Source organism: Martes martes, assembly GCF_963455335.1.
Source record: "Martes martes genome assembly, chromosome: 3".
Lineage (NCBI taxonomy): Eukaryota > Metazoa > Chordata > Mammalia > Carnivora > Mustelidae > Martes > Martes martes.
In genome coordinates, this window is record NC_137890.1 from 708,785 (window position 1) to 732,637 (window position 23,853).

Genomic DNA, 23,853 nt, shown 5'->3' on the forward strand with positions numbered 1-23,853 from the left:
GTGGGTCTCGCGAGAGCACGAGGACGCGACGTCTTTGCCCCGGCCAGTGCCCGCCTCGCACGTGACCCGAAGGCACGTGACCATGGCTCCACGTGACCCCAGCTACGGGCCGGGGAGGGACCTGCCGGCTGGAGGCGGAGAGAGGGCACCGGCGGCGCCGGGGGGGGGGGGGGGGGCGTCCTCAGCGGCTCTTCCGCGTCCGCCGGAGGAGACGGGTGGCCCGAGGGGCGGTTCCTTTGCCGAGGCCCGCGCCGACCCGGGCCGCCCGAGAGCCTCGACAGGAACCGTTTGCTCCCTCGGGGCCCGGGCACTGTCCCGGGGGCTCCTGCCGGCCGCTGAGTCGCAAGCGGCCGGACGCGGGGCTGAGAAAGGCGGGACTCGAACACGCGGACTGGACGCTGCGGCCCCCGTCAGCCCCGCGAAGGGCGGAGCTGCAGGCGGACCGAGGCGCAAGGGGATGCGGAGGTGGCCGCCCGCCGGGACCCCCGCTCCCGCCCCCGCTGGAGGACGGGTGGGGGCGCGGCGCGGGCGTCGTTCCCGCGGGGCTGCAGCGCCTCTCCCTCCCCGCTGCCGGAGCCTCCGCGAGGCCCCTCCCCGGCGCCCGCCCTTCCCCGAGCCCTTGGCTTCCCTGGAGGCTCCCCGGGTCTGCGCTCATCGCGGCCCGGAGCTCCGGCCGCGCGCCCTCCCCCTCGCCCGCCGCCCCGCTTCGCCCGCGCCGTTGTGCGGCCCCCGCGTGTCCCGGCCCCTCCCCCCTCGTTCCGTCCCGCTGCCCGCCGAGGCCTCCGCCGGCCGCCGCCTCCGGAGGTGCTCCTGGAGCTCGGGAGGCGCATGTGTTTCCTGTCACCGCCGGACAGTCCTTGAGTCTTGGGGCTTTTCCCCGTTTCCCGCGTGCTCGCTCGTCGTAAACTCGTCGTCTTGTCATTCTTGTCCAGCTTCTGACCTGTCCGACTCCCCGAGGGGTCTGCCGTTGAGGACAGTGGCAGGGCCCAGAGGGCAGTGGGTGTCCCCCCACCAGCCCCAGACCCCGTTCTGAACCAGTTCCCTGTGTTGATGCTCAGGGCCGGAGTTAGCGGTTCTTAAAACGACCTTGGCTACGGCTGTTGACCAAACAAGTAGGTACTTTGCGGGTTCGTCCCCGCGAAGACAGCAGTTACAGACGAGAGGGGGCGCGAGAACGGCCCCTGTGGGCCGGGCCGCCATGTGCTTGGAGACTCGGAAGACGGGCAGTCGTGGGGATAAACAGCAGGTTCACAAGGTAACAAGGTTTAGGACGGACTGGCCGTGTGTGGTGCGGGCAGCGACTGTTAAGGGGCGTGACCCTTGCTCTTGCGCGGCCGTTCATCTTTCGGGCTGCACCGTTTGGTCATATTTCAGTTTCATGTAAGGTACCGGCCATTTCTCCTTTGCCCGACAACGGCTGGCAGACCCGGCAGAAGGGGGAGGTTCGCCAGCACCAGGCCTGGAGGAGGCGGGGCGCTGGCGGTGCCCTCGGGGTCACCGCTGGGTCTGTGCCATGCTGCTGTCATTTTCTACCAGGACACAAGATTTTTTCACTTCTCTTTCCCAATTCTCTTGCCTACTTACCTCAAAAATATTTACTTTGGCTTATTAATGGTACAGAAGGCAAGTAGATCACAGCTGGAAACTAATTTAAGTGACAGGGTAAGTCAGTGAGGAACACGTCAGGAAAACAGGGAAACTGTCAGCTTGCAAGCGAACCATGTGCTCACGGGTGGGGAGAGAAGCGAGAGTCCTGTCCCGCACACGTGTGAAGACCAGCCCTCTCCTTTAGGACACATAGACTGCCTGTGCTTGTTTGCGGTTTAAAATAACGCCACTGAGAAAGTCTCCACTGCGCGTCTTGCGCACACCTCTGACAGCTTTTGGGTAGATTCCTTGAAATAGGCCAACCGGGGTAGCCTTCCTTTCAGACGGTTATGAAAAAGGAACTCTCATAAAAAAAAGAACCAAAACACTTGCTTTCTTGGAAAGCGGAGTAACTCACACAGCCCCAGTCACTTGCAGGAGTAACTGTGTAGCTTCAATTAAGCTCACGTTTCCAGTGACACACTCACCTGGTCGTGGCCTGGGGGCCCTGCGGCCTGGGGTGGCGTCATCTAGGGCCTGTGCTTGTTTGAGAAATGAAATGTGGTTAACCAGAGCCCTTTCCTAATAGTGGAGACACAATGGGAACTGAAATCAACACCGATATTTCAACATTTGCAACCCACGACGGTGCTCCCAGGGGATGGGGCGGGTCCCGCTGTAAGACCACGAGGTCACCTGTGCACCAGCAGAAGGACGTTCGGGTTGTTACCAGTAAAGCTGCGATGAAACACCAAACCCACATCGTGGGGCAGACAAGGCTTTTATTTCTCGTGGGTAAATACCTAGGGGTGGAAAAGCTGGGTCTTCGGGGAGCGCATGTTTAAGAAGAAACTGTCAGAGCTCTCCCATCCTTACCAACAGCCTTGTCAACACTTGGTATCCCCCGTCTTTCTGATAGCTGTGTAATTCTCTTGTCGAGCTAGTTTGCATGAGGACTAGCGAGATGAAAAGGTCCTTCCGTGTGCCTCATCACCATTCACGTATCTTCTTTGGTTAAGTGTTCAAACTTTTTCCTCATTTTTAAAGTTTATTGCTGTTTGTGAATTCTTAGTGTTTTTCAAACTATATTCTGAATGTGCTACCTCCCTGTCCTGTAAACATTTTCTCCCATGATGCGGCTAGCCCTTTTATTTCTTAATAGTATCTTTGAAAAAGCAAAATTTAAATTTAATTAAAATTCGAGTTCTCAATATTAGTTTCATGATTCATGCTTTTTCTGTCCTGACAGATCTCTGCATTTCCCAACATCATAACAATTTTCTCTTATGTTTTCTTCTAGAAGTTTTATGCTTTTCTCTTCTACAATTGGGCCCATGTTCAAGTTAAATTTTGGGGATGGTGTGAGATAAAAATCAGAGTTCACCCCCTCCACGGAGGGACAGCTCTTTGATGCAAAGACTAAGCCTTAGTTCCCTTGGCGCCTTTGCTGCAGGTGGCACAGCTGCACGCGGGTGGGCGTGCGGTGACGCTCCCGCTCGGTTCGGCTCATCTGTGTCCATCTCTGGCTTCAGAGCGAGTCTCTAAATTAGGGACAGTTAGCTCTCCAGCGGCTCTTTCACAAGTTGCTTTGACTCAACTTCCATATGCATTCTTTTTTTTTTTTTTTTAAAGATTTATTTATTTATTTATTTGACAGAGAGAGATCACAAGTAGGCAGAGAGGTAGGCAGAGAGAGAGAGAGGGAAGCAGGCTCCCCGCTGAGCAGAGAGCCCGATGCGGGACTCGATCCCAGGACCCTGAGATCATGACCTGAGCCGAAGGCAGCGGCTTAACCCACTGAGCCACCCAGGCGCCCCTCCATATGCATTCTAAGATGAGCTCACCGTTGTGTGAAGGAGGCCCTGCCGGAACTCGCGCGTGGGACTGAATGCGCCAGTCGGGAAAACAGGCCCTGACGGACGCAGCTCTTTGACTCTTTGAATCGTTGTCAGCGATACTTCGCGGTTCCCGGCGTCGGTGTTCTTGTGCAGTCTGTAACTTCGGCATTCCACACATTCTGGGTACTGTTGTGAATGGGGCTGCACCTTTGAATTTCGTTCTCCAGTTGTCGCTTGAATGTGCAAATAGAGTGGACCTTGGCTTAGCGACCTCTCCTGACTTTGCTGAGTGGGCAGGCTTGCTCTAGCGGTAGCTTTGTTCTACCCACACTCATGTCACGTGTGACAACTACTTCCCAGACTCCCTCCCACCTGTATGCGTTTCCTTTCTCTTTCCTGGCTCGGCGCAGCGGCGACCACCTGTCCTGGCTGCGGGGGCGGCGGGGGGGAAGCTTTCAGTCTGTACATTCAGCATAATGTCAGCTTCAGTCTGTAGGTTGCCTATGTCCTTTCCCGGCTTAGGGAACCTCCTTTCCATTCCTGGTTTGCTGGGAGTTAAGTCAACAGTGTTTGATGTCATCGATGCTACTGCTTTTGAGATGATTATGTTTTTATTTCTTTTTTAGATTTTTAAATGTTAACCTTGCACTTCTGCACCAAACTTTCCTTGGTTTTGGTGTATTGTGGACTTTGTATATTGCTGGATTCAAATGGCTAATATTTGGTGAAGAGCTACTGGTCTGTCATTTTCTTTTCTTGTAATATTTCTGTCTGGTTTTTGTGTCAGGATAATGCTGGACTCATAAAATTGTTGTGAGGTATCCTCTCCTGTGTTTCTGAAAGACTCTAAGATTGGTGTTGCTTCTTCCTTAAAAGTTTAGTAGAATTCACCAGGTACACCCTCCAGTTCTGATTTTTTTTTTTTGAAAGATTTAAAATGTCAGATTGAACTGTTTTGTTTCTTCCTGTGTCCATCTGGACAGCTTGTGAATCACATTCACAGCTTGTGAATGTGGCCGTACCACTTTTTATCAGTGTGAACGACTCACAGCCTTCTCTGTAGGAACACTGACCATGTCCTTTCAGTCCTGGTATCCACAATTTTTGTTCCCTCTCCTTCAGCTAGTCTGACTAGAGGCTCATCAGTTTTGTGGGTCTTCTGTATCTGTTCGTTTTCTAGTACTTTAATTTCTGTTTTTATTATTTCCTTCCAGTTATTTTGGTCTTAAGTTGTTCTTCTCTTTCTAGTTTTTAAAGGTGGATGCTTACATCAACAGTAATTAAACCTTTCATCTTTTTTAATGTAAACGTTTGAAGCTATAAATTTCCCTGTACTTCTTTAGTTGTTTAAAAAAATTTTTTTAAAGATTTTATTTATTTGACAGACAGAGATCACAAGTAGGCAGAGAGGCAGGCAGAGAGAGAGGAGGAAGCAGGCTCCCCGCTGAGCAGAGAGCCCGACGTGGGGCTCGATCCCAGGACCCTGAGATCATGACCTGAGCCGAAGGCAGAGGCTTTAACCCACTGAGCCACCCAGGCGCCCCTAGTTGTTTTTTAAAATAAACTTACATGGTTTGTTTTCCTATTCACTCAAAATATTTTCTAATTTTATTTGACTCGGGTTACTTAAAGGTGTGCCGTTTACTTACATCATCTGTTGATGCTAGGATTATTGGATTATTTGTTTAGAAGCGTATTGCTAGGGATGCCTGGCTGGCTCACTCAGTGGAGCACGCGACTCTTGATCTGAGGTTTGTGAGTTCAAGATGCCAGGGGTAGAGATTGCTTAAAAATAAGGTCTTCAAAAAAAAGAAAGAAAAAAGAAAAAGAAAAAGCTTATTAATTTCCAAACATTTAGTTATCTACAGTTATCTTTGTTAGATTTCTAATTTAGTTTGTGGTCAGACGACAATGAGACTTGTTAATGTCCCACCGTAGGCCTCCCTTGACGCACACCCCCGTAACCAGCCGGTCACGTTTCGGGTTTGTCCTGGTCTGGCCGGACGCTCACGGCCCCGACCGCAGGCTTCGTCTCTCTCCGGTTGCTCCTCCCCGCTCCGCCAGGTTTTGCTCCGTGTGTCCTGAAGCTCTGTTCCGAGAGGCCTGCGGGGTCAGGGTTCAAGGCGACGGGTCTGTCTTTTCTCTTTCTGAAGTCGGCTCTTCGTCCCTGGGAGCCTCCTTGTTCTTGGGGCTGCTTAGTATGAATGAGGCCACTCTAGCTTTCCCGATCAGTTTTCGTGGTAGTTCATTTCTCGTTGCCTATTGTACCTACTTACCACGCCTGTCTGGTGGACGATGGAGACATTGGTCTTAATCCTCGGCCTGGGAATCTTTGTCTCTGCTCTTGATTCCCCTTCCACACCCCCTTGCCCTCCCGTGGGCAGATTTCATCTGTGACGTGCATCGACCCCACTCAACCTTTTGTGGGGGCAGTAGGTAGCAGGAGAACCTTCGCACACGGTAACTCAGAACAACCCCACGAGCCAACCAGCATCATCCTCTTCAAGAAGACAGGAAAACCGGGTCCAGAGAATTTAAGTAATTTTCGCAGGGGCACCTGGATGGTGACAGAGCCAGGCTCGGCCCCTGAGCCATCTGACTTCAAAGTTGCAGCCTGAAACCATCTCTCCTCGGACTCTGGCGCGCTGAGTGTTCCATCACTGAGAAGCAGACCCGGAACAGCACATGCGCGGGGGAATGCCAGGTCTCAGTCTGTAAAGCAGTGGACCCTGATCTGTACGTCGCCAGTGACAAGAACCCTTACAAGTCTCCTCCGGTCCTGAGCCTGTGGCTTTGCGCTTATCTGTGTCTGTGACTACGTTTCCATAGTGACCTGTCTCAGCAAAACCACGCATGTGTATGAACACACATACTTGCACACGTGCACACATGCACACGTAAACACACTCACACACACACACCCCTCTCCCCCGGAGCCCCTTCCTACCAGTCTGTGCACACCTGCTCGTGTCCTCTCCCAGAAGAAAGGCTGCCTCGCCCCTGCCTCCACCTGCCGCTGACTGTGCCATCAGCAGGGGCCCTGCTTACCCCAAAGCCGGACGTTTCCCAGCTCCCGGTGCAGGGGCCCTCTCTTCCCTCAAACCCCTTCCTTGGTTCCTGGCACCCACACCTGTGTTTATTCTCCGGCTCCATCCGTGCTCCTGTCTCACGGCGGCGCCTCAGCATTCACTGAATGTGTACGGACGCCAGATGCTGCACACGCAGGGCTGATGTGCCCGAAAACTCTCCCCGAGATGGATGCATGGAGCCCAGGGACGGCACCGCCAGAGCTGGGAGCCGAGGCCAGCCCCATGACCCCGATGTGCCCCGAAGTCAGATAAAGGGGAGATGGCACGGTGAGCGCACACAGCCACGGAGCCAGAGCCCCAGACCACGTGGCCCTTTACCAAGCCCGAAACCGGGCCTCAGAGGCGCAGGACTAGATCCCGGGGCCGCGAGAGGGTCTGGTCTGCCGCTCGGCTCAGGGTAGATCCCGGGGCCGCAAGAGGGTCTGCCGCTCAGCCCAAGCACTCAGGAAACCAGAAACAACTGTCCAGTGCAGAAGTACACGCAGAGCAGCGCCCCCTGGGCAGGGGCGAGGGAGGCCGCAGGGCTCCTGGCCTGTCTGCTTAGCCAGTTTCTCCCACAGCAGGAGGGACGTGGGACGGGAGGATGCGAGGGAGGGAGAGCACTTCCCAGAACAGTCAGCGGGACAGCACCCAAAACTCTGGAGAGAAGACTTCAAAAAAAAAATTTTTTTTTAAAGATTTTATGTATTCTTTTTTTTTTTTTTTTAAAGATTTTATTTGTTTATTTGACAGACAGAGATCACAAGTAGGCAGAGAGGCAGGCAGGGAGAGAGGGGGAAGCAGGCTTCCTGCTGAGCAGAGAGCCCGATGTGGGGCTCGATCCCAGGACCCTGGGATCATGACCTGAGCCGAAGGCAGAGGCTTTAACCCACTGAGCCACCCAGGTGCCCCAAGATTTTATGTATTCGACAAAGAGACAACTAGAGGGGGAACACAAGCAGGGGGAGAGGGAGATGCAAGCTTCCCGCCGAGCAGGGAGCCCAATGTGGGGCTCGATCCCAGAACCCCGGGATCCTGACCCCAGCCGAAGGCAGACACTTAATGACTGAGCCACCCAGGCACCCTGGAAGACTTCAAAATTTGGGGGGAAAAGTGCTCAACAGGTTGGTTACAAAATGGCAGTGGACTTTGGAGCTGGACACTTACAAAGCCTTCACAGTTCTCAGGAAATGACTGGGGCCAAGAATTTTCTCGGCAGTCCAGTCCCCGGAGCAGGAGACAGGCAGGGGTCCAGAACGAGCCTCCCCCAGGCGCTCTCTCCCAGGGTGTCGGGGCGGCAGGCAGGGCTGCGAGGGGCCCCGCCAGGCAAAGGGCGGGTGCTCAGGACATGGCCCACCCCAGCGACAGGACAGGACGAGGCACGTGTTTCTCTCATCAGCAGAGCAAGCAGAGATGGCAGCAGAACACAAAGCCACCGTCGGCACGGTGACGGTGACGGGGTGGGGACTTGGTGTGCAGGGAGTGCGGGAGGGAGCCGGGGGGTTTGGGCACCAAGTCCGGGTGCTGAGCCTTGGCTCCAGGGAGTCTGTGACACCGCCACCACCGGCAAGCATTCGGCGTCCACACAAAACATGCCAGGTCTATTAACACAAACACGTAAACGTTCAAGTCTCCCGACCGAGCGCTCAGAAACTGGGAGAACGCCATGGGGGGAATCGCGGGCCTAACGTCCTCTAGTTCCTAGTAGATTCTCCTGAGAAAGAGCAAATTCAGGGATCAAGGAAATGGAGGTTCGGCCAATGACAGGAAGTAAATGACTCGGCCACCGAGGTGGGCCCATGACGGGGGCCGGTGGGGGCACCACTCAGTTTCTCTTGATTTGTCATTAATCTTACTTAGCGTTGTCTGGACAGAAACCCCGACAGTACGAAGGGTACGCGGTGCCGAGTCCACTCTGCTCTGTCCCTTGCCCCGCAGGCCGCCGCTTGCACTCTCTCCCTCACGCGCACACGGCCACGTGCCGGTGGACACGGAGAATGCTGTGATGTGGGCGGCAGCACAGGGCAGGCAGCTGCCTGGAACCGGAGGGGGTCGGGTTGAAGGTGCGGGCGACTCCGAAGCTGAGAGATGCTTTGTAGGTTCACCGAGACCGTGTCCGCCCATCAGCACCGAGGGCCCGCCCGGTCGGCCCACAGGGCTCCCCGCCATGGCTGCCAGGACACCCCAAGCTGCGACCTCTGCCGGCCCGGTGCCCACATCTGCACCAGGCCTGGCTCTTCTGTTCCCCTGGGAGGAGTGGGAGGCAGGGGAGTCGGGCGGCTCACCTCCCTTCTCTTTCTCTTCTCCCCTGTGGGCAGCAGGGGGAGCGACCGGGGATGTCGGCCACAGGCCTGCGGGCAGCAGCCTTTCCATCCCGGTGGCTCCTCTCCCACCTCCACTGCCCCCCAGGCTGTCCCCGGGCCGGGCTTTCCTGCAGCCCCGCACCGCCAGGCTGTCTTATCGCGGGCCCCTCGCCCCGGGCCTGGAGACGCGGTAGGAGGCTTCCCTTGCACTCGCTGCCTCCTGCAGACCAGTCTCCCCACTCTGTGAGCCCTGGCTTCTCGGAAGCACACACCTTCTGTCTAGGCCCGGTCACCCCAGCCCTCCCACCTCCGTCCGCCCCTCCCTCTCCACCCAGACCCTTCCGGACACGCCTAACTCCTCACCCCGCGGCCTTCGTGGAGTCGGCTCAACCCCAGCGGCAGACCGGGCTGCCGGCTCCTGCCCGCTTGGGCGGCACCTCCCCCTGGCTCGGGACGCCTCTCTCCACGATGCGGCCCAAACCTCTGTGAAGCTCTGAACCGGTATGTCTCAAAGGCGCCCCTGGAGACCACCCTGCCTCCTTTCTGGAAATCCCAGTGGGTGGGAGCTCGCCGCACCCATCTCCTCCAGCTCACGCGGAGCACGCCCACCCTGCCGTACGGGCCGCTGGCCACGCTCCTCCACCTCGGCGCCCTACCCCGCACCTCCCGGGCACACTGGCCCGCAGGTAAACTTTCAGAAGGCCACTTGTCGCTTGAGAAGTGTCGCTTGAGAAGTAATTCGCGGTTAGACCTTTTCTCAGTGAGAATTAGAAGAAAACGATCTCATGCTTCCTCCTTATATTTATGGCCTCGTTTCTTCTAACACTTATCTCTGAGCACCGGCACTTATTTCGGTGTCAAGGAGGGTAACCCAACTGTGGTTTTCTCGAGGTGGTGACTCAGCTCCTGCCCAACAACGCGCCCCGCGTGCCGCCGCGCTCCCGTGTCTGTGTTACGTATGGACTCCTCGGCGGCAGGAGGCCTCTGTGTGCCAGGAGCGCGTCATCTCCTGACACGATACCAGGATGGGTTTTCTCCTGCTTTTCTCCTGTGACTTTGGAGTCCCCCGGTCTGTGTTCGCAGGTAAGGCCGTGTCGCATCCTCAGACGCTGCCCAGACAAATGTGAGAGCAGCCTCTGGCCCCTTCTTCGGGTGTTCTCTCTGCTCCCACGTCATTTAAACATTTAAACAGCTTTTCCATTTCCCTGTTTGCCACTAGAAATTTCGTCATTGTTCTGTGGCTACTGAAAACATGCCTTTCCGTTGTATCTTGGCTTTCCTGCTAGTTTTGTGTTCTGATAAAAACTTGTTCTTTTTTTGGCCATCGATTTTTCTCTGGTTCTCTCAGATTTTCTGGGCTCACCGCCTCTCCAGTTTTGTGGCTCCTGCCCCCGCCCCCCTGCTTCCCGTACACCCTTTGTTGGGCCGCATTGGCCTTTCACTGCAACGACACCCTCACCAACCCTGATTCGTGATAGGACAGGACAGCTCCACTCCTGAGCGGGCGGCCCCGTCTACCCACTTCCGTGTTTCTCTGTCCGCTGTCCTGGACGTGGACTTTAAGTTGCTTAACGGGAGAATGTGCCGTTTGCATACCGCAAATTTTATTAATGTAATTTTAAGGCCAATTAAACTAATTTTATTCAGAGTTAAGTCTACATTAAATTACAAGATTAACAATTTCTAGAGACAATGAACGTAAAATTTAAGAAGTAGAAATCGATTTGGTCTCTTATCGACCATGTAGTATGGAACAGACAAATGAAAATTTACAAATATAGAAATAATGATACTTCAAGAGTGAGGATTTTCACATGGAAACCCATAAGATGTCATATTTTAAACACGCATGTTTCAAAAACGGAGAAATTTTTAATAATTTAGCACAAAATTAAATTATATAAACTCGGTATATCCCAGAAAATATTGCTTTAAACACTTATACCATGATCAAAATTCCTTTGGTAGCTTTTAATCAAAATGAAACATGCTATTATGTAAAATATAAAGTACTTTTAAATGTTACCAGAAAAGTATCTTTGTTACAGTTACGGCGCTAACATCGTCGTCCCCTGCTCGGCCTCACCTATACACACACAACATGAAACCAGGTGCCAACAAAATCCTTTTAATCTTTTGACAAAATAACCTCTGCTTCACCATAGCAAGACTTGAAGTCTCCTAGAAAACTTTTTACAGTGGCCCCAGCACAGAGCGCAACGGCTGTCCCCATGCAGGGCTGTGAAACCAAACTTTATTCGAGCAATTAAATCAAACAGCAGCTCCCCCGACGCAAAAACAGGGGCCGCTTGACGCAATCTGCACACACACAAACACACCGTCCCCCAAGCCCCTGAACAGAAAACTCACAACAACTCAGTGGAAGAAGAACAAAGACGCGCGCGGGCTCCCGCGGCAGGCGTGCCCGGCCCGGTGCTGTCCCGGCACACGAGAGAGGTCTCACTGAGAAACCTCGCTCTAGTCAGTCATCAGAGCGAAAACGTATGGAAAATACAGGAAACAAACAGATGCCAGTTTTGGGTTGCCTCATCAATGAGCCAGTGTCTGACCCCGACCGCTTCCTCCTAACGCTCGCCCACGCAGGGCTCTCGTTTCTAACTAGGCGTCCTGTCAACCGCGAGAGCCTGCCTTCAGGAGTCCGCCTGAGCCCCCCGCAGCCCGCGAATGCAGCCCGGAGGGTCTCTGCCGCTGTGCATTCGTGATCTCGCACACACACGCACGCACGCGCACACGCACACACACGCAGGCCAAACCAAACCTTCAGCTTCCTGCCACAAGAGCGACATCTCACAAAGGAAACTCTTCGAGCCAACGTCTTCTCGTCCAATCGCAAAGTCAGTCTGCAACCGAGCAACAGCAACGACGTGGGCACCGAGAGAGGGAGAGGGAGAGTGGAGGGAAAGCTACGCGTGTCGTCCGCAAGCCGTGAACTCCGTGAAGGGCGATCCAAGAACCATCTCTTTTCCTTCCAATCCCAAAGTCTCCGTGCTGGCTCCCTGTCAGAAGTCCTGGAGACAGCACGGCAGTGCGCCCCTGCTCTCAAGGTACATTCTAGTGTCTTGCTGAGAGAAAACAGCTGGCCGACACGTCAGGCCACATAGTGGTACTGATTCGGATTGTCCTTGTCTCTCTCCATATAGTCTCTGTCTATAAGAGATTCAATTCTCTTTTTCAAATCTCCAGGCTGAAAAAGAAAAACAAAACCCCTCCATTATAGCGGCATTAAACTCACAAAGGGGAACAGAACATGTGCAGGAAGCGCACAGCTACAACCGTGTGCGTGATTATAGGAGACGTACGTATCCATACATCAACTAAGATTATAACCGAATTACAAAACGAACCCAGTGGAAGTCCCTGCACTTCAAAGACAATGCTAACATTCTCTCTCGGTCGAAGTGCTCCCCTGTGAACGCTCAGAGCAGGCTGTGAGGGTCAAGGGGAACTGTGCTCTCGGCCAGCGCTTACTGACTCCCAAGCACAGCAGCCCCACTCTGGGGGTCACACGTTGCATTTGTTTGATAGGGAAATCCGACGTCTCGGCATCGTCATCCTCTGTGAGGACATGTCTCCCTAAGTCCCGTGTTGTGTTAGCACGTCCTGGCGATCTACGCTCGGGGGGGGGGGGGGGTGCCCCAGACTGCGAGTGCTCCTGTGCTGAAGGCAGACGACGGGCTTCGTGGCGAAGCTGCCCGGGAAGGGCACCCCCCGCTCTGCTGTGGCAGGAAGCACACCTGTGGCACATATGCACCAGCTTCCCCTGTGCAAGGGCACACGGTCCCTATCCAAGGCCTGATCACCTGTTCAGCAACAGATCGTATGTTCACAAGACGAGGGGCTGCCGCACACCTCGCCCCCCATTCAGTCCTTTAACTGCGGGTCTCTCGTCTGCGAACGGGAATTGAAGCCCCGCACTGCTGGAGGCAGGAAAGGACGGCGCCCGCAGCAGGGTCTCGTGACCGTGGAGAATGTGCTGTCTCCGATGTGCACAGCAGCCCCGTGCCCGCCCGGGGAGACCGCTGTGGCCGCGTTGGCGTCTGCTCACTGAGCCATCTAACCGGGCCCCTCGGAGAGGACAGAGGAGTCGGCTGCTCCTGTACCAAACCAGATGGCACGGGATCAGGGAGCCACCGCCCCAGAGGAACACGGGGCCAGGCGCAGGCTCTGGAAAGCCAGGTCTCAGGAGAATCCCATACCTCTCTAGGTGGAGGCTCACGTTTTCAAGTTTTCCCTAATGCTTCCCTACCCGCTGGGACCCCACATACGCCCAGGACAGCTCTCAGTCCTGGACATGTGCACGGACGGAATGGTTCAGGGTCGACTTTCTTACGCACAGAAACAAGGAGATATTATCAAAACAGAGAACGCTCTGGTGCTTGTCACTGCTGAGTAAATGAGCTGTCTGTGGGATCTCCCTGGGCATAACCTGAAGAGCCACACTACTGAGAGACACTGTCTGGAGCTGCGCCACAGGCCTCCCCTCCCCAGCAAGTGCAACATCCCTGCAAGGGCGAGTGTTAGCGACCTCTCACTCCTGCGACGGTGACGGACAGCATTTGGGATAAAGACACTGCTGTCCTCACCTGCCGGTTTTTCGACACGTGGTGGATGCACAGGTGGGTTTGTGCTGAAATGATCCCCCGTGATGCGGGACACATGAGTCTATGGTGTTAAGAACGGAACACGTCTTTCCGATGTTCAGCACGACATGACACTTTTCATTAAGATAATATCCATTTACCTTTACTGGAAATTTCAGCTGATTGTACAGCTCGGAAACCAGAAGGTTATGACCGAGAGTCTTTCTCATCTTCATTATCCGGACGATGGCCGCGTCGATCTGGTACTGCCTGTCCTGGAACACGCGCTCCGTGGTGCTGACCTGCTCCTCGGCCTGCACGCGGACACACAACGGGTTATTTCAGAGGGTGGAGTTTGAGGAGAAACTTCTGATGCAAAGAAAGGCCAACCTTTGGGTAACTCCTGTTCTGTTATGCATCCTTATCTGTCCCAGCAAAACCGAGCTTCCCAAGGACAAGACGACTTCAGTACCAGACCTTGAAAAATAAAGTTCCATTTCCCTCACAAAAAAGCTACAAAACACTATATAAATCCTACCTATTCTGGATTAGATCCAGGAGCACAGTAAAAACAGCACAACAGCTATCAGAGATGGCTCCAGAAATGTCAGCTTTGCTCATCATACAGAAACCCAGTACTAAAACTGAACATCTTTCTTGATCTAAAACACATGTTAACATATAAGGAACAATTAAAAAAAAACCAAACCTGAACAGGATAAAAAGTTGGGTGATGGACATTGGGGAGGGTGTGTGTTATGGTGAGTGCTGTGAAGGGTGTAAGCCTGACGATTCACAGACCTGTACCCCTGGGGCCAATAATACATTATAAGTTAATTAAAAATATATATATATAGTAAATACAACAATCTCAAAAAAAAAAAAAAAAGCTGTTATCAGAAGCAAATAGCAAATACTGGAAACGACTTCATGTTAGTTACAGAGCAACCTAACGGAGGTCTGCAGACCCCGGGCGGGCAGCAGACGGGCAGGGCTGTGCGTGCATCTTCAGAGAGACAGAAGCCATGCTTCCCAAAGGGATCCGTGACCCCCAAAGGTTAATGCTCCCTGTACTTAAGAATAACCAGGAAGTGAAAAAAAAAGCCTGATAACGCTATTATTTCCTAAAAATGTTATTTCAGGGGTGGAACAGGGTGCCTGGGTGGCTCAGTCGGTTAAACGTTTGACTCTAGATCTTGACCCACACTGGGGGTGGGGCCCACTTGGGAAAAAGAAAAAGCTATTTCAGAGGCTCTAGCTATGCACTAAGAGAACTTTACTGAAGAGGAGCAGACCCGTGATAATCCTTTGTAGACGGGCTATAAACCCAAAACCCAGGAAAACCAACTGAAGAGCCACCGAGGACCTTGAGAACTCTGTAAAGGGGCTGGAAGCAAGGTAAAGACGCCAAGACGAATGGTGTTCATGCGCACACACGGGCAGAATGTGCACCAGTGCGAGGGCCAGTGTGTACTGGCCCTCCCTGCCTGCAGTCCTCAGTGTCTCCCCCTGCCCTTCATGGGTGTGACCCGCCTCTCCAGGCCTCACCCAGCTCGGCTCTGCCTTTGGCAGGAAAGCCTTCCCTGACCCTCGGGACTAGACCGGCTTTCCTGGACTTCTCGGTCATGACTCTGACCTCCAGTCTAACAAGCTCATCGGTACTTAATCATCGAGCACCTGCTGGCTCAAAATTCCCCGAGACAGACACTTGGTAAGAATGTGTTATTGTTGGGGCGCCTGGGTGGCTCAGTGGGTTAAAGCCTCTGCCTTCGGCTCGGGTCATGATCTCAGGGTCCTGGGGTCGAGCCCTGCATCGGGCTCTCTGCTCAGCGGGGAGCCTGCTTCCTCCTCTCTCTCTGCCTGCCTCTCTGCCTACTTGTGATCTCTCTCTGTCTGTCAAATAAATAAATAAATTAAAAAAAAAAAAAAGAATGTGTTATTGTTAACAGATGAATTCTCTGTGCTTCACAGAGGACCTGGCCCAGAGAAGGCGCTTGGTATTTGTAGAAAAATCCCATGAAGCGAAGAGATTTATATCCATATATATACAAACACAGATATGAATCAGACTTAGTAAGATAAAAATGAAAACTGGAAATTAATGTAATGCATCTGATTAAAAAATGTCCATGTTCTTATTCAGAGAGCTAAGACAAAATAAAATTACTCTCAAGCTCACTGGGAGAGTAAGTTTATAGGAACAGGCACATTCATTAAATGAATCTGAGTGCTGGTCATAAAACAGATCAACCAACGTCGTAGAACACAATTGAGAAACTGACCCATAATATGTAAACTTAATAAATAAAGGGGACAATTCAAAAGTTGTCAAAGAATTGTATTTTCAATCCATAGTTTTAGAACAGGAAAAGTAGTTAGATTGCTTTTTGATATTAAAGTAATTTCTCCATTGCTCAAAGAAAAACTTAAATGTAAAAACTACCAGAAAAATACAAGTAATTATTTTTTAAATGTTGGGGTAAAGGAAGGTCTTTTTTCCTAGGCATGGCCCCCCAGGTCAGAAACCACGAAGGCAAAGACTATACTTAAGAACTTAAAAACTATGATGTGGGGGGAAAAAAATCTCAGAAGACAAAACTGTCACAAATGATGAAGGGTCAGTCTCTTTAATATACAAAGAACATTTACTAATGAGAACGAATACACCAGCAAACGTGCCAGCGACTTGAACAAGCGATTAGACAAAAATACCAATGGCTCACCGTGAAATGGCCACACCGACAAAGGGCTGACAGGCGCTCAGCCAGGAGGCTTTGTAAACACCGCACTAATTCACACAGCCTGTGGTCGTATTAGGTCTACTTTAAAAGACGAAGACTTGAGGATCAGAAAGACTACAGAATTTGCGTAAGCTACTAAGTGGCATAAAGATGCTCAAGTTCAAGCTAAGACTGCAGGCGCAACAAGGCGGGCAAAAGCAGGTGGAGGGAGGGCCGGCCCTCCTGCGAAGCGGGACACTGAAATCTGCTAAAAGTCCTCCAGACTTCCATTCGGCAAAGGCTGGTCAAACTAACAAAAGTACACATTCTTTGATCCTGTAATTCGACAGGGACAATTTTATTTTATTATTTTATTTTCTTAGATTTTAAAAATTTACTTATTTGGCAGAGAGAGACAGCGAGAGAGGGAGCACAAGCAGGGGCTCGATCCCAGGACCCTGAGATCGTGACCCGAGCCGAAGGCAGAGGCTTAACTGACTGAGCCACCCAGGTGCTCCCCAGGGCAATGATTTTATACTGAAGAAACAAACAGGCACAGAGGAATCTCTGTGCCAGGATGTTTCATGTAACGGTATTTCCAGTAGAGACGGAAGGAACTTAAATGCCTTTCAACATGGCTTCGTCAAGCTCCCACAGATTCACACAACCAACTACTCTGCTCCCATGAAAAACCAAGTCCTGATACGGAAAGAAGCCCATAATAAAGAGTAAGAACAGGTTACAAAATGCTACATACAAATGGCATATACAGAGTAATCCCATTAGAAAAAAGATTGTCTATTTACATCCCAGGAGAAAGGTGCACAAGTGCAAACAGAAGTGGCAGGAGAGGTTACCTCCAGGGGAGAAAGAGGACAGTTCCACTGTGAGAGCTGCACTCTAAAACGGTGCACCTTTCAATCTGTCAGAAATTCCTAATATTAAAAAAGATGCATCAAAGGACGTACGCGTTTAAATCTTTAACGAGTATGTCAAATTGCCCACTAAAAGCATCTTTCAAGACAAAAACATAAAGAGAACGCCTGTTTTCTCACATACTTGCCAACTCTGGATATTATCAAACTTTTAAACATTTCCTACACTGACAGAGGAAAAGTGGAATATTACTTTAAATCCAATTAAAAACAATTACTGATGAGAACGAATATCTTTTATATAGTTTACTGGCCTCTCGCATTTCCTTCTGTGTGATCTCAACTTACTTCCAACTGGGCCCCACCCGGACGCCGCAGGCAGGTGAAGCAGCCAGTGTCTCCGCCTGGGAAGCCGCCTGAGACCAACCGAAGCTGTCCTGACACTGTCTGAGGCGACCTCGTGCCCTCACAAGGCCACTCCACTCACACACACGCCCGGGGGCCAGCTGGACACCCCGTTCTGTACGTGGGAAGCAGGGGTGCCGCTGCCTTCCTGGCCTGCGTGCGCGACAACAGCCCAGGGGCGTGAGGGCGACCGCGTCAGGAAGGGCCTGAGGGCAGCGGCACGGACCGTGCTCTGGACACGAGACAGCTGGCGTCTCGTCAAAGCTCCGGACGCTGCACCTGCACAGACCGCAGCCACCACGTCAGTGGGCCCGTGACTCCCACGGCCCTCGGCACTTCCTCCCCAGGCCCTGGCTGAGGCCGAGGCCGAAGGGCGCTGGGCGGAAGTAAGGCAGGTGATGGGGTTTTGGACACGAGCTCTTGACGCTGACAGAATCCGGCCCGGGAAGATCTGTCACTGCACTCGGGTGAGGAGGGAGGATGACCTACACGCACTTGTCTCACGTTCAGCCCAACCACGAATACCAAGTGAACCGACGCTCCATCAGGGCGCTCGAGAAGGACCGTAAGCGCCAAGGGCCCCTCGCGAGGAAGTTCGTACGTACGGTTTCCTTCATCTGGATCTGGTTGATCTTTATCCGGAACAACTTGTGCTTGAACTCCCCGTTGAACGTGAACGTGTCCCCATCTTCCACCTCCTTCCCTTTGGGACTTTTAACCAGAACTCGTGCTTTGCCACAGGCCAGGGACTGTAACGTCCTTCGCAGCTCGCTGTCCTCTGCATGGGGAGAAAACCAGGCAGCGGCCGCCATCAACGGGAAGGAGACTCAGCAAGAACGCAAGGAGCCGCGCTCTCAGTGTGGCCAGCAGAGACCGAGCCCACATCCTCTCTTACACGAACGCAGGTTTTCACAACAAGGACATGCAGAAACCATGCATTCATCCAGACAGCAGGACTCTTACCTATCCCCGTGGCCATCTTTATTTCTTCAAAGCTGAACCCATCCCCTTCGTTGAACATGAGAAGCACTAGCGTCTGGAAGAGGGACACTTGGAACTCCTTCTTTCCCTGAAAGAAAACGGGCACGGCGTGTGGGGAGGGGTCCGCACAATCTATGGAAAAGCTGAAAAGGTTTCTTTTTTCTCTCAAACTATATAGGGTGTGGGGCTAGGGAACTACTAACCAGCCACCAAACAAGAAGCAGCAACGGACTCTACAAGAATAAAGAGAAACTGGGCCTTGGACCTCACAGCATCTCCCGCTTCTATTCACCAATCCCCACGGCAGAGGCCTGCACACGCACGCACGCACCCAGCACGCAGTGAGCACGCACTGAGCATGCAGGGAGCTCCATGCGGAGGAGAGCTGCAGGGGTGTGGGGGGGGTCAGTTGTGCAGCGGCAGGTCAGGGTATGTGTAATTTACACATGTCACGTATACATGTTTGCCTCATCTACAGGATACAATGCATTAGTCCCTTGTAACAGCAGCAAAGTAGAAATTTTGTAAAGTTTTTGCTTCGTGTATACCATCAAATCTTATTTACAAAACTGAAGTTACCCAGTAACGTGAAGACACTGTTTCATGACCGTTTCTGTCATCAAGGTATGCACTTTCCTCTCGTATCACGTTCCCTTTAATACTAGCACTGAAACAAACAGGCTTACTCCCTGCTCTGTGCAAACGTCCTGTTAAGAGGAATTTCCAGAACCGGCACTACTGTGACAAGGCCTGTGACGTCAGAGGCTGGAGAGGCGCTGCCAACGGCCCTCCCAACGCTCCCACGCTCCCACTAGTGAGAGGCGCTGCTCCTTGAAGTTTTAGCCTTGATCAATTCTGCACTTAAAATGTGGTATTTTACTGCATTTTAATACGTAACCCTTTGACTAACAGAGAAGTAGAACATATTTTCACTGAACTTGATTTTCTTGGCTTCGCTTTCACGAGCCACCTCTATCCTTGGCTCTTTCTAAAGTGCGGAGCGCTTCGCGGACTTGCGCGCCATTTTCGCACAGAGGCCGTGCTCATCTTCTCTGCTGTTCTGGTTCCGGTCCGTGTGCCGCCCAAGCTGGCTCCCCTTTGCTCCTTTCTCAGTTAGGTAAACGGCTTTTCTGTTTTTATTGATTTCTTATTGACGTTGGTTGATTGGAGAATTAACCCTTCAACTATTTCATTCTATCGACCCAGAAAAGCCAGTGCTGTTATACTGAATGATCTTTTGTTTGTTACTGAAGTTCAACCACAATTTTAAAAATGCTAGTAACATGTTTATAAAAAATAAGTGAACCAAAGAACTTACTTCCTTAAACTCTGCTTTGAGAACAGCATGTCCCAATGTAGTTTGCCACTGAAGTTTCCGACCACTGTGCTTTCCGAGATAAAACGTCTTAAATACTTCCTGAAGTTTAACCATCTGCCAAGTGCAGGAAAACAACACATGTCATCACAGTAACAGCGAGCATCTAAGACCACGTACTGTGCAATCCACAGAGTTTCTACAGGTTTTCACAGCAGAACAGAAAGACCAGCTCTGTACTCTGACCCCCGTGGCTCCGGACTGACCTGCGGCCCTTGAAGCTGTGCGCCGTCTGGCCCACCAGAGTCTCCACCCGCCTGCGATGCTGCCAGAAGTGGTACCCGACAGACGCACAGGCTGCGCTCGGCAGGGTCCACACTGCACACTGGGCTCCCTCGGCCAGTGGCAGAGACCGTCAGCACCACCGGGAACCCCCTCAGTCAGAGACGCTGGCCACAGGCCCCGCGGCGGCACCAGCTGCTGGTGCTCCGCCCACACCCCCCTGCAGGGCGGGGCCGGGAGACTGCTCGCTAGCCCGCGTCTGCTTCTGTCGTTACTTTCTTGGACTTCCTCGCACCTTCCAGACATTCTCCCAGTTCCTTATTGCTGTGATCTTGCTTCCAAGTTCCTGAGCCCCTCCTCCTTGTCCAGGTGTCCGTGCCGTCTACACCCCGGCACCCCACGCTTCCTAACAGACAGGCTCTCTTATGTCCCCGACAGCATTTCCACAGGTGCTTTCTGGGGTGCCAGACGCCCCCCGCCCTCTCTGTGCTCGGGTCCCTGGACGTCCCCCACTCTTCCCAGGACAGCCAAGTGCTGCTTCAGGCTTCAACTAGCGAGACGGCCCTAACAGCTCTGTGCAGGTGGCAGACGGCAGCCTCCCCTGCCCTCCATGACACCCGTCGCTTAGACCTCCGTGTCTGTCTCATGTCCGTCCTTCGGAGCCTTCCTGGCTTGGTCTGCCACCCACCCCGGCCGCCATGGGACCCTCCGTTTCTGGCCCTCCGTGCCAGCCACTTGGCTCATTCCCTTGTCAGCGTCCTTGGCTGCTTTCAAGTTCTAAGGAGCAAGAGTGAAACCCTCCCGAGGCTAGCCAAGGTCCCCTCCATCTGAACCGCTGACCATGCCGGCCTCTCCTGGCCTCCTGCACTTGACTCAGTGCGCCACGCCATCCCTCCTCGGGCTCCCAGTGGGAACCCGCCACCACGCCATCACCTGTGAGAACGCCTTCCTCACGGGTCTTCTCCGGCTGCCCTTGCCTCTGACAGCAGTCACAACGACTTGTGAACGTCCCTCTGGACAGGGAGCCCAGGGGCAGGGCCGCACGGCTGCACAGCAGGCGTGAACCCGCTCTGCCCGCCTGCTGCACTCCTGTGCGTTCCCTCCGAGTCACGACGCCCACCGGCCTTCTACCTGCGTGGCACACCTGTCCTCACGCTTCGAAACTATCACCCACACCCGTCACCTGTCGTCAGCATCAGACGTGACTATCATTTCGTTTCTAAGTTTTCCAGTATGTATCTGAAAGGCAGCGACTCTGAGAACACGCATCTGATACCATACGACCCCCAAACAAAAAAAGCCAGTACAGTGACACGCTTCTTAAAAACGTTTTCCCTGAGATTAACTCCTGGCAGCAGTAAGAGTGAGAGGACAGCGGTTTATTCTGGGTGATTACTGTGCGCCGGCTACAGCCCCAGGCTCAAAATGGACCAGAGACCTACACGTGGGAGCTACGACCACAAAGGCCTCAGTGGAAAACATACAAGTGCATTTCCATGACCTTGGGTTGGCCATAGTTCTTAGATAGGACACCAAAAAGTAACAACAGAAAAACAGATCAGACTCTATCAAAATTCTAAAATTCTGTGCAAAAATCGCTATTAAAAAAGGAAAAAGCTCACACGATGGGAGAAGATATCTGCAAACCGCACACCTGATATCCAGTGTCCAAACACATATAGAACTCTGGCAATTTAGCAACAGGGAGGCAGGTAACACAGTGTCAAGACGGGCAATGGACTCACACAGACGGTTCTTCCAAGAGCGACTGGCCAATGAGCACGTGAGATGACACTGAACAGTATCGTTATTCATCAGGGAGAAGCAGATCAAACCAAAATGAGACGCGGCCTCTCCGCCGCTACAACGGCTAAATGACGAGTGTGGGTGCGGATGTGGAGGCGCTGGAAGGCCCGTGAGCCTCCGCCGGGGGTGGTAGCGGAGCGGCAGCCGCTGCAGAAACTGGGGGCTGAGGGCCTTCACGTGAGCCAGCACTTCTGCTCCCAGGCGCAGACCGCAGATGAACTGAAAGCAGCGACCCCGTATTTACACGCCGGTCACAGCCGCGACACCCGCAGCGGCCAAAAGCCAAAAGCAACTCAAGTATCCGTGGACAGACGGACAGATGGATGGACGATATAGGGTCTGTACGCACCCTGGAGTGTCACTCAGCCCTAAAAAGGAGGCTTGATACAGGCTGCAGCCAAGAGGGGTCTTGAAAACAGGAAGCCAAGAGGAAGGAGCCCAACACAAAGGCCACAACGTGCGGATCCAACTGTGTCAGTACTGGAACAGGAGACCCAGAGACGGAGGGCTAGCGGGTGCCGAGGTCTGGGCTGGGGGGGGGTGAGGGACGGGAGGGATCGCGACGGCCGCAGGCTCTGTCTGCAATGAACCAGAAGAAGGTGCCCCCCGACTGTACAGCTTAAAGCCCTAAACTGTAGGTACACTTCACCTCCAATTGAGTTATTTACATTCATATTGTAGGCGTATTTTCTAAAAAGGCAGAGTATGGCAAGCCTCAAATATCTTTTGCTAGGAAACGAAAAAGTACTAAAAAAACCACACGAGCACGTAGAAGGACAAAGGGCCTGTAAGAGGGCCAGCCAGACACGGGCCAGCGTGAACCTCGAGGCAAGTAACCAGGGGTCCATGAGTTCGTACAGATAAAGACAGAGAAAACCGCTGCTCGTCAAGGTGAAAGTGGCCTCAGGCAGGAATTGCCCAGCAGGAGAGTCTGAGGGGAAAGAAGGGTATCATCTTCCCACAGATTTTCAAAATTACAAAAGGAAACATACTAACCATAGTCGAGAAACCAGCTAACACCGTAACCCAATGACAACGTGAACCACCACCCACAGACGGGGGGTCAATGGACAGCAGAGGCCTCCCGACATAGCACCGAGCAAACCCGGGTGCGATTCTGGCTGGACAAGCATGGCCGGAATCGCATCACACGCCACACGGAGACAATTCACGAAAACGCGAGCCTCAGGAAAGAAAGATGATGGTGCAGGGGTGACGGAGGAGGGAGGCCACGGCTAACTGGGCGGGGTCTGGACAAAACAGGACAGGGCTCCCCACGGGACAATCATCAGAGCAGTATCGGGGGTGTGACCCAGCAACGTGCCCGGGGAAGTGCCCACCGAGGTATCACGGGTAGGAGACCATCTCTCGCATGCAGCAGGAGCGCGCAGCCCTCCCACGTAGAGAGAAGGAGCGCTGGTGGCAGGGCTGGAGACACGGGAAGTCGCTTCTGGGGACACTTTGAACTACTGTTGCAAAGTCCGTCCAAATCTTAACTCAAAATAAGAAGCAAAAAACTCGGCAGCATCCCAAGAGGCACAGCCTGGTGGACCCACTCGGCCGGCCTGCTGCACACAGTGAGGCGGTGAGGAGGCAGCGAGGTTTGCTGCAGGAGGCTCCATTTGGGACATGACACACAGAGGCCCTGGAAAATGTGGGAACTGGGGAGGCAGGGGTGCGTGGAGCCTACAAGCAGCTTCGGACACAGCCTCTGCACCTGTAGACACAGTCGCACGCCCCACAGGGCGGGGATGAGGCGGGGGCGGGATGATGAGAGCCATCTGGGGTGTTGAGCTCGGGAGGTCCGAGTGTGCTCAGGCCCAGGGATGCTCAGGCTAGAGTCCGAGTGCCTGCGCGGGCTGAGAAGGGAGCTGAAGGGCTCGGGGAACATCAGTGTCTAGGGCAGAGGCAGAGGACAGGCAGAAGACAATGTGTAAACCGTACGACACCAGCAACACCAGTACTGCAACAATACATTAAAAACGAACACAAAACTAAAACCACAAAGGCAACTAGTAGGGTCAGAAACAAGAAAATCCTGGAAGACACGGTCTTGGAAATAACACAAGCAG

General features: G+C 53.0%; 1 protein-coding gene across 2 annotated transcripts in view; it reads right to left on the reverse strand.

Moving 5' to 3' along the window:
• Positions 1-10,908: 10,908 nt before the first annotated feature.
• CUL4A (cullin 4A) overlaps positions 10,909-23,853 on the reverse strand; it is a 44,680-nt gene continuing 31,735 nt past the window's right edge. For both annotated transcript variants that reach the window (XM_080797879.1, XM_080797880.1), the window contains 5 exons: positions 19,697-19,810; positions 18,361-18,466; positions 18,003-18,175; positions 13,559-13,711; positions 10,909-12,001 (listed from right to left, as the gene is read on the reverse strand). In XM_080797879.1, the coding sequence (XP_080654005.1) occupies positions 11,906-12,001; positions 13,559-13,711; positions 18,003-18,175; positions 18,361-18,466; positions 19,697-19,810 (642 nt within the window). In that variant the 3' untranslated portion in view covers positions 10,909-11,905. The remainder of the gene's footprint in view (positions 12,002-13,558; positions 13,712-18,002; positions 18,176-18,360; positions 18,467-19,696; positions 19,811-23,853) is intronic.